The sequence below is a fragment of the Cyphomyrmex costatus genome, unplaced genomic scaffold, assembly GCF_001594065.2.
Source record: "Cyphomyrmex costatus isolate MS0001 unplaced genomic scaffold, Ccosl1.0 scaffold533, whole genome shotgun sequence".
In the NCBI taxonomy this organism is placed as follows: domain Eukaryota; kingdom Metazoa; phylum Arthropoda; class Insecta; order Hymenoptera; family Formicidae; genus Cyphomyrmex; species Cyphomyrmex costatus.
The window spans coordinates 61,489-72,980 of NW_017279554.1; the positions used below are offsets into that span (position 1 = coordinate 61,489).

Consider the following 11,492-nt stretch of genomic DNA (forward strand, 5'->3'; position numbering starts at 1 on the left):
AACCTTACAATTAAAAATAAAATATTATTCAATATAATATAAAATATTTATTAATAATATACATATGTTTTTATATATATAAATATTAAAATTGAAATATTGAAATATGTTCGTCGTCGAGAAAATATAAGTGTCTACGTGATTGATTTCGGGGAAGTAAGTGTCTAGGTGTTCGCCGTCGAGGAAGTGGGTGTCTACGTGTTTGCCTTCGAGGAAGTGAGTGTCTAGGTGTTCGCCGTCGAGGAAGTGAATGTCTAGGTGTTCGCCGTCGACGAAATAAGTGTCTAGGTGTTCGCCGTAGAGGAAGTAAGTGTCTACGTGTTCGGCTTCGAGGAAGTGAGTGTCTAGGTGTTCGTCGTCGAGGAAATGGGTGTCTAGGTGTTTGTTTGTTTGTAAGAAACGTCGTCGTCGTCGTCGTCGTCATCGTTATTGTTGCCAGTTACGAAGTGAGAAAATACATTCTGGAATTTTTGGCGCAAGAGATAAATGTGGTCGCGAGACGGGTATCTATAAATCACATCGATAGCATAGACGAACACGTAAGTGAAGTTAGAATAAATATCGACCGCTGCGATCTGTACGATGATCGTTAAAGTCAGATAAAGAGCCTCGGCAATAACAAAGGATTGAGGTTAGGAAATCTATCACATCGATGGCATAGAATAGACGAACACGTAAGTGCGGTTAGATATTTTCTGCTTTATTACACAAATTCTCTGCTGTAATTCCGCTGTAAGAATACAAATTATTTTCTATATAATTATTTTCTTTTTACAGCATTTGGTTAGGTTGCTTATTTACCGAGACACTACCGTGTCTCCAGATCTGTTATTTATTTGTTTGGTAGATACCTTAATTTGTATTCCCTATTCCTTATATAATTATAAGGATTGATTCTTTGTGCTTGTTGATAGGAAAAGTCTGAAAAAAAAAGGTATCGATTTAAAAGACTCTTACCTTTTCTTTTCAGGATTTTCCCTTCAATAAACCTGAAGATAAAATACAGCACAAAGAATCAATTCTCTTATAATAATAAAGATAAAACTTATTTGATACAGTTACTCAAAACATAAAATTACTTGGTTTTAGTATTGAAATCTTTAAAACTTTAAATAATTATCAAATAATGAAATATATTTTCATGGAAAGTAACTGATATATTATTGAAGGTGCCAGTTCAAAGTGAACATTCATAAAATGTAAATCCTTTTCTTGCATATGTACGTAATAATGATTTAACGCATGTATACTAGTTGTTTATAATATTAATGTCTTAAATCATTATTACGTATATATGCAACAAAAGAATATATACTTTATGTATGTTTACTTTGAACTGGCGTCTTCAATAATATATGAGTCATTTTTCATGGTAATATGTACCATTTCATTATCCTTCAATAATAAAATGTATTACGTTAAAATAGACAATTTGGTATAAGAATTCTTTTAAAATTAATATTGATCTTTTGTGATTTATATTTAAAAAACTGTTATATATATTATACAGTTTAATCTCTCACCTAGAACACTATATTTTATTCAAGATTTTGGAGTGTAAGTTATAAGTAGTTTTCAATCACGTATATCTTCATAAGTATACATTTACAAATTATTATTCTAATTAATAATTATTATCGTGAAGAAGGATTGTTCTGATAATTAATTTCGTAATAACATATACCAAAAAAATCTATTACCTATAATCAAATACGCCAATAAACGTAATTTTTGAAAAAAATGATTGAAATTATTTAAATTATTTATATATTTTGCAGGTACACAATTTAGATGTAATTGATCAAAATGGTATTCAATTGGGAGGAAGAAATACCTATAACGATAATAATGTAAAGATATTAGAGAGATCTGAGTACATTGAAAGTTCTTGATGCCAGTGCTATAATCTTGGATGTGACTAATGCAAAGCTCGTCGACAATAATGTTGCCCTAAATAAAAGTACATTAAATTCTGAAGGTAATATGATGCAACCGACAATTATGACGTTAGAAAACAAACTGATATATTATTGAAGGTGCCAGTTCAAAGTGAACATTCATAAAATGTATATCCTTTTGTTGCATATATACGTAATAATGATCTAACAACACATGCACACTAGATGTTTATAATAATAATGTTAAATCATTATTATTTCGTATATATGCAACAAAAGAATATACATTTTATGTATGTTTACTTTGAACTGGCACTTTCAATAGTATATGAGTCATTTTTCATGGTAATAATGTATAATCCTCACAATATTAGTTACTAATTATAATAATAATTTGTAAATGTGTGTTTATGAAGATACACGTAATTGAAAACTGGTTAACTCACACACATGTGCTCCAAACTCTTGAATCAAATATAGTGTTCTAGGTGAGAGATAGAAATAACAGTTTTGTAGATTTCAAAAATGACTCACATAAGATCAGTATTAATTCAAAAGAATTCTTATGTACTCCAAAATCTTGAATCAAATATAGTGTTCTATGTGATCAAAATAACAGTTTTTTATATTTTAAAAATGAATCACAAAAGATCAATATTAATTTTAAAAGAATTCTTATAAAATTGTTTTACCATATTGTGTGTCTACTTTAGCGTAATACATCTTCATTATTGGAAGATAATGAAATGGTAAAAAACCTTAGCATACATAATGTGTTATTCAAGTCAGACGTAAGATTCATGGCCGGCGACTATTATGTTGAGGGTGTTGAGAACTCAACACCCAGTCGGTTATAGGGTGTTGTTTTCTACACCCTATTAAGGTGACAAAATGTAATGAATTATGTTGGAGATTTTATAAAGTATACTTGTATTCTTTTCAATACTCATAGCGTTTTCCACTGGCGCACTGAGTGGGCACTGAGTGTCAAATTTCAAATTCTTCAAATCAAATTCGTCGAATCGAACGATGGGAAAGTGACGGTACGCGATTCAAACTGAATTTTAAAAAAATATTATTGTTATTTTAGGTAGCAAAATACTAATTTATTTAATTTGTTTATTTTAGACATAACCCCAAATTACACTTTTGACGTGTTTGACGATGAAATTACCAGTGGAACACGAAACTTTTGGCACTCAGTGCGCCAGTGGAAAACGCTATCAATGTTTTGAGTATTTTCGCGGGAATTAGAGAATTTTCAAATAGGCCTATCGCCGAATATTGTGAGGATATAATCCGCGCTTCGGAAAGATTTCTTCTCCATCGTCCGACCGCCCCGACTGACACCTGTGTGCGAGCAGCTTAACTAGCTAGACTCAAATCCAATATGGCAGAAAGCCCTTGACGCGGCAATTTCACGTGGAGCATACTTCATTATTTGTTCTAATCAATAGATCAAATGCAACAAAATGGATAAGTTTATTATTCGCAAACAGAAAACAGATGCTGTTATTGATCCAGGAAGTATTTCAAATGATAATAAACGGTTTCGTGCATGTGATTCATCGACATCCGATATTTTGCATAATTCTAACTTTAAAAAAGCAAAAGTTGATTCAACTGATTCCGATCTAATTAATGAATCATCCAAGTCTTCCAACATCCAAATCCAATCTCATGCAACTCCTTCACAAAATGATATTTGCTCCACAACTTCCCGTAAGTAATTAAGTATTCTAATCTAAGTAATGAATTGGAAAAATACTTTGTTTACTATTCCTAAAATTAAAGCATTTACGTCGATGTTTATGTGCTTTATATCTTTAATCCTAATACATGTCCATTTTTTCTTGAAAATTGTATAAATAAATGTTTGTTTCCTTTGTTAATTATTGAAGGCAATTTTCTTATTTTTGTATATAGCGTATGAATTAAAACAAATAAATATAAACTAATTTAATAAATACAAATTAATATAAAATAAAGACAAATTTGATCATTTAACCTACAAATTAATTTATAAATAATAATTTAGGATTTACATAATGATTAAATGTTGGACTTTGGTGAAATATATATAGTTGAATATTGACTTTGATCAATAATGTATTACTTATATAGACAGATTAATTTATTAGTCATATTGATATATTTTTTATTTCATAATTGAGAAATAAGTTATAAAGGAGGAGGGTCAATAAGGCTGATTTTTGGGCTGAAATGTCGCACTTTTTCCATTGTATTTTTGAATAGTAGATATCAAGAGCTTCTCAAAACACCCTATTTAAACCCTTTTTCGATGGGATAAACGATAGTTACGATCGATCAAAGTTAGAGTAATATTGCTAAATGGGAATTATTTTACTCTATCAAATCTTTAAGAAATAAAAAATTTCTTAAGATGCTCGTTATTATGAGTTTACGAAGGTTGCTGATCACGAATCAAACATCAGTTTACAAAGATTCAATATGGCGGATGCAAGATGGCGGACGACTTTTTTCAAAATCAATCCAATTCGCATGAAACTTGTTAATTGGGGGTTCATAGAATCGCTGATCACGAATCATACATCAGTTATAAACAATTCAATATGTCGAATGCAAAATGACGGACGATTTTTCTAAATATGAATTCAATTCCTATGAAGCTCGTTACTCGAGGTTTTCGATGATCGCTGATCACGAAGTTGATGCCGGATTTGCATCAGATAGTTGGAGATTTGCTGATTACGAATATATCATATTTTGATAAGAGTATTTGTTTTTTTTTACCCTCCTCTTTTTAAATACGGGCTTGGGACCGTCACTGGCAGAGTTACTTTTTTTTTGTTTTTTATTTATTTTTTTTTAAATCATTTTTTAATTTTTTTTATTTTTTAAACTATTTTTTTATTTTTTTTTATTTTTTAAATATTTTTTAGGTTTCTAATTATATTATAAAAAAGGGAAAACATTAACTCATATTTTTTTCAAGTCGAATACATTCAAGAAGATTCACTGCTTGATTCATCATCTGTCCAGCAAGATGATGCATCCATGACGTGATTGTTAAACTTTTCTGAGGGTTTGTTTGTGCTGTTGATTTCATATCGTGCGTATGCAAGGTACCACAACACACTTGCACACTGGGCACAGCATCCTACCACCCTAGCGCCAGCCTTACATTGACAGTACCAACCAGCAATGGGATTGATTCCAATGTTGTACTGAATCCATAAGTTGTAGAGTTTTGATGAAGTATGTCGAGATTGAATCTGAAGTCTGATTATGGATCTCTCCTGTTTGTGAATGAAAAGAGAGTACATACCATCATCGTGTAAGTGCTCAAATGTGTAAGACTTAGCCTGCTTAATCTGGTATACACCCAATGTTAATAACGTTAATTCATCCATAGTTAGTTTTGGGAAATCATTAAAAGCGTCATGTGTTAAAGGTTCCCAAATGACTCGCTTTTTTCCCCAACCCTCAAGTTCAACAAGTTCTTGCAGATGATTGGGTTGTGAAACTAATTGCATCATGCGATTTCCAATTATCTCATCCTCTGGCTTGTTTTGGGCACGAGGGGGTCTAAAGGCATTACATAAAGCACAAACAATACGAACATATTCACCAATGTAGGGTATTTGACTATTTGGAAAGACATGATCTAGAGCTTTCCAGGTTTTTATTAAGCCATTGACTGCTTCAACAACCCATCGAACTTTAGTAACTAGTCTCGATTCATTTGCTTCGAGAGTGCTATGTTGCTTTCCTCTTTCTAAGAAATGAGGCATTTTTGATACAAGATTAAGATCTTCCAGTAAATAAAGGCAATCTCTAAATCCACGATCAACAACAAAGACATCATTACTTTTCAACCACTGGCGTAATTTCGTAGAGTCTGATTGAAGCAATGCTGTAAAAATATTCGCATCATTGTTTTTTCCGTTGGCATAATATGGACCTAAAACATCTAGTATATAGCCAGTAGTCGTAACTATCATCATGGGTTTAACTAGAGGTCGACCTTTATGTACAGAAAAAGTTTTTCTCTGGAACGAGTAATTAGAGCTTTTTTGAATATAAACATAAGTTCCATCAGCTACGAGAATAGCTTCGTCTTGATTATTCGTGAAAAGGGTTTTAGCCATGGCAATTGTATGCTTACTGATAACTTCCTCACGTGAAATGTGTTCAATGCCAAGATATCGCGGAACAAAACATTTAGATAGAGCTTTTCTAGCAGTTGCAATCGACCGACCAATCTGTCTTTTATCCATTGCGAAAAGAGTGGATAAGATGGAATGTGAAAGACCTGTACGCAACTTCATTAAACATAATGCTACACACTTTCGCGGAGAACGATTTGTAGTATGTCGTATGTTGTCTCGGACGCATTCAAGTACGTGGTCAAATTGACTTTTACATAAACCTGTTAGTCGAGAATAATCTTCATCAGTTAGGGCGGTACAATTATCAAAATCTAAACCGGCTTTCCTTGCCTGTTGTCGGAGAGCACTTAGAAGTTCCATTAACTCATTGGCATTTAGATCGGAAAATGGCAATAATTCCATCATATTGACTGCCCTGTCAGTCAAGAATTCATCCTCTAAGTGAATATTGCAAGATCTAGAATTTGATGGAATAAGAATACCATAATCAACAAAGACCTTTAATCTTGCCTGAGGAGTAATTCTATTTCGACCATTTACACTTTTGCAAATAATACACTTTGACTGATCAGAGTGGCATCTCGAAATTGGTAACCTGACCTTTTTTACGTTAGTTGGGCTTTCAGTCGAATCTTCATTTTCGTCAGGTTTATCATTGTCTTCATCAATAACATATGTAATTTTTCTTTTACTCAATAGACGACAACTATCGCATACCTTAGCATTAATTTCAAGCGGAGTATTATACATACTTTTCAATGCATTCAACGATGCTTCATCCGTAATTCGCGTCATTCGGCGATCACTTTTAATCTTTCTATTACAGGAAGGACAAAGAGGCAGTTTAGGCATTTTGAATTTTATAATGTCTTACTGACTGGTATTTATACTGTAGCTAAATATACTATTTTCAATAAAAAAAATATCGAATCTATGATTTTAAACTTTTATAACACTCTCGGTTCTATAAGCAAAGTTTCATACGAATTGAATTGATTTTGAAAAAAGTCGTCCGCCATATTGAATTGTTCATAACTGATGTTTGATTCGTGATCAGCAACCCTCGTAAACTCATAATAACGAGCATCTTAAGAAATTTTTTATTTCTTAAAGATTTGATAGAGTAAAATAATTCCCATTTAGCAATATTACTCTAACTTTGATCGATCGTAACTATCGTTTACCTCATCGAAAAAGGGTTTAAATAGGGTGTTTTGGGAAGCTCTTGATATCTACTATTCAAAAATGCAATGGAAAAAGTGCGACATTTCAGCCCAAAAATAAGCCTTATTGACCCTCCTCCTTTGGAGTAATTTTCATTTAATGACTATAAATAATAGGAGAAGTCATTACATGCAAAATCTCGTAGAATCGATGAAATAATTCAGAATATGTTAACATAATTAATATTTGTAATTTTCATCTTTTTTAATGTATTTGAAAATAAAATAGTTTTCAATATCACAATTATGCCATTTGGAATTATATATTTTTTAACACATGATATTATAAAATTTCTAAATTATATTTATTAAAGACGACAAATTAATTATTAAGAATATATACATAAAATATAAATTTTTATTGTTACTGAATTACATATAGATTAAATTTATAAATTTGATATTAAATATTTTGAATTAAAAAAATTACTAACAAAATGAAACAGGTATCTTTGTTTACACCTTACTGTCATCAATGTTATCATAATATGAAAAACAAAAATTGGTGCAATTTCTTTGTATTTCTGATGTTATAAATTTATTCATAAGTAAATTCATTATTTTCAATTTTGATTGAAGATAAATTCATGATTTTTAATCTATTTACTGTTTTTATTAGTATTTTTTTTTACGTTTTCATCTTTAAAGAAAATGTATTTTATATATGCATAAGTTTCTAGATAAAATACTATTACATTTTTATATACTTTACGTTTTTTTTTGGAATATTATATTCATTATTTATTAATTATTTCATACAAGCAAAAGATTCTGAAATTTGGTGAGTTTTCACATTCTTGTTTGAATTTGTTTTACACACGAAGTTATGAACTTGAAAAATGTGTAATATTACTTTAAAGATTTCATGCGATCTGAGTAAAACATAAAACAAATAATTACTGCATATTTTCAAAGTGTATACTTTAAAGAATATTTCCTTGAAATGCATTATTAAAATTGGGATATTGTATAGAACATTAAGTTGTACAACTTTTAGAGCACTACTATGGTGGATAAATATCTAAGAAAATATAAGGAAGTGTAATTAATTGCACAAACACATAAGAAATCGTAATAAATGAAGTAACGTTTTCACTGATTTTTACAACAGAAAAATAATGTTATGCTGAACAAACTTAAAAAATGAAAAAAATAATTTTTTAAATATATTTTTCATACTAATTGTAATACAAGGTTTTTATATTAAAAAATAATTTTTTTATAAATTTTTTAAACAAATAAAATAGCGAAAAAATTTTAAAAATTCATGTTGCATTTTGGTAGTTATTTTAGCGCGATTTTTTCTCGTTTTCTCTTCGTTATTTGTAAATGTTTAAATTTTATAATGACGAATTAACAAAACATATTAGTGTTATTTTAAATTATTTTAAAGGAAATAATCTTCCCAAGAATTTTCAAACGTGGCAATATAAATATCCATGGTTGATATCCAATAGCGATAATAAAGCCGTTTGCAAAACTTGCATTGAAGCTACAGAAAAAAATGTGACTCTTCCAACTGACTATCGTTCTGCACCTTCTAAAGAAGCTTTTGTTGTCAACGGGTATAATAATTGGACGAATGCTGTTAGAGGATTTAAAAATCATGAAAGCAGCAACTTTCACCAAAGTGCGATACTAGGGCTTTCGAATAAGAAAACGATTGTGGAGTCTCTTAGTTCTGCAAAACTTAAGGAAATGCAAGAAGCTCGTATCGCTCTTCAAAAAATATTCACTACAGTTCTTACGATAGCCAAACAAGGGTTAGCTCTTCGAGGTGGAGATAATGATGAACACTCTAATTTGCAACAGTTTCTGATGATGCGAACGGAAGATGTCCCGGAATTAAAAAAATGGCTAGACAAATCTCGTTCTGGATATACCTGGACTCATCATGACATAATCAATGAAATGTTACAAATCATGGCTCATGAGATCATACGCAAATATCTTCTGGAGATTAAAACAGCAAAACAATACGCTTTGATTTGTGATGAAACATCAGATATTTCTAGACAAGAGCAGATATCGATATCTGTAAGAATAGTTCCTGACAACTTATCAGTGAAAGAAATATTTCTTGGATTTTATGCGACCACTGATACGAAATCAGATACATTCTTCACTATAATTCAAGATTTCCTTCTTCGATTCAACTTAAATATGTTTGATATGAGAGGGCAATGTTACGACGGTGCGTCTAATGTTAGTGGCCGATTAACAGGTCTTCAAGCCAGAATTCGTGACATAAAGCCACGTGCACTGTATGTTCACTGTGTAGCACATAAACTAAATCTAGTGGTTCAAGATGGATTAGAAAATGTTTTATATGCGAAAAGTTTTATCGGAACCGTAAAAGATCTAATAAATTTCATCAGAGATTCTCCAAAACGACTAGCGATATATAAGAATCTTCAATCTGAAAATGCTCCAAACCTCTCTCCATTTTGCCCAACAAGGTATTTGAATATTGTCTCAATATATACGTACGTCCAAGCGAAAAGGGCCCACTGCAGGTATTGGAGTTATGCTTACAGACATATTCCTGGTTGAATTTGAAAGCTTTTTAGAGATCGCTCGACCCAATAGCTTAAAAAACCGTGGAATTATTGAGTTTCAAAATTGGAAGTGTCAAAAACCTAGTTTCGAGAAAAATGTAATCAAAGTTCTTTACGCTATTTCTCCATATATCTTTATACGTCTGCGTGAAAAGAATCTACTTAGGCAATATTGAAGTTATGTATGTTTTATAGTTAAGTTATATTTCTGGTTAAATTTGGGACATTTTCAGAGGTCAATCGACCCGATGACAAGGTCGTGAAGTTTTAGAGGTTTTAAGTCGGAAATCTGACAAAGTGAGCCCTTTTTCTAAATTATTTTTTATAAATAAACCTAATGTTACAGATTTTAATAACTTTATAAATAAAATTCCGAAACGTTGCTTACATAAAAATAATTATTTCAGATGGTGTATGAGAGTAAAGTCGTTAAAAATTCTTAAAGAAAATTACGAAGCTACAATTTCATTCTTCGAAGATGTTAAAAATGGAGTTGACACTGAGGCTTCTGCGGCGTCTAAAGCGTCAGGGTTTTTTAAACAAATGGAGGATTTTGAATTTTATTTCTTTTTGGTGATTATGATTGATATCTTCGAAAGAGTTGAGCAATTAAATAAAGAGTTACAAAAAGTTGAACTCCAAATTAGCGAGTCATATCAAAAAATTTTGGCGATTCAAAACTCATTTCAGCAATTACGCAAGTCCGAGTCAAGTTTCAATACTATTTGGAGTAAAATCATCGCAGAAGCCAAAAAGATGGAATTATCCGAGCCCAAGATTCCTAAACTGCGTAGAGCTCCTAAACGACTTGACCCTAACACTACTAATAACCATACCTTTACTACCGCGGAAGAATATCACAGGAAGTTATATTTCGAAATTTTGGATCAAGTTATCACGTCTATGAATGATCGTTTTCATCCAAAAACTATGCATTTTTTAAATGAAATCGAGGATTTTATTATTGGAAAAGAAGTTGATGTTCAGAAGATAATTTCGTTTTATAATCGTCCTATGTCTAAAAATGAGTTCAACGGAGATCAACTTCGCTTACATCGATCAATGTTGTTGGACGTTATGAAGCAAAAAAACGTGTATCCAACTTCAGTGAGGGACGTCATCGATTTCATGAAAAAAAATCCAGCGATTACAATAAGACTATTACTACAGATAACAAAGTTGATCAAATTACTGCTAACGATTCCCGTATCGTCGTGTACAGCTGAAAGATCATTCTCAGCTCTTCGGCGATTGAAATCATATTTACGATCCACAACGTTGCAAGTCCGATTAAATTCTATAGCAATTCTTCATATTCATTCGGAAGATACGGAATTAATTGATATTGATAAAGTAATGGATGAGTTTATTAGTCGAAACAGTACGAGACGTAATGCGTTTGTTTTATCTAATGTAAATAATAAGATAGTTAATTAAAATGTAATCAGTCTTTATTGTTATTATATCTATTCTTTATGATATATACGTTTATTTATTCCTGCAAAAAAAGTAAATCTGTATGAGATCTACAATTCATCAAAATTCGGTCCAGAGAAATATCTAGTGTATTGCTTTTATTATCATTATTTTATTTCATTTGTAACGATGCACCCATCGTCCTAACCAGAACACTCGGCTGGACGCCGCTGCACCGCCAAT

At 31.2% G+C, this 11,492-nt stretch overlaps 2 protein-coding genes across 2 annotated transcripts; one reads left to right on the top strand and one right to left on the bottom strand.

Moving 5' to 3' along the window:
• Positions 1 to 4,885: 4,885 nt before the first annotated feature.
• On the bottom strand, positions 4,886 to 6,904 carry LOC108778963 (uncharacterized). Its single transcript, XM_018546293.1, has one exon. The coding sequence runs from the start codon at positions 6,902 to 6,904 to the stop codon at positions 4,886 to 4,888; it is 2,019 nt and encodes a 672-aa protein (XP_018401795.1).
• Positions 6,905 to 8,542: 1,638 nt separating this feature from the next.
• LOC108778964 (zinc finger MYM-type protein 1) lies at positions 8,543 to 10,940 on the top strand (the record flags this gene model as incomplete). Its single annotated transcript, XM_018546294.1, has 3 exons — positions 8,543 to 8,555; positions 8,669 to 9,734; positions 10,241 to 10,940. Coding segments are annotated over exons 1-3 (1,779 nt in total), but the record flags the coding sequence as incomplete, so codon positions are not given.
• Positions 10,941 to 11,492: the final 552 nt, after the last annotated feature.

Excerpts from the sequence above, each read along its gene's own strand:
- LOC108778963 (XM_018546293.1), bottom strand. The coding sequence starts at position 6,904 with ATGCCTAAACTGCCTCTTTGTCCTTCCTGTAATAGAAAGATTAAAAGT.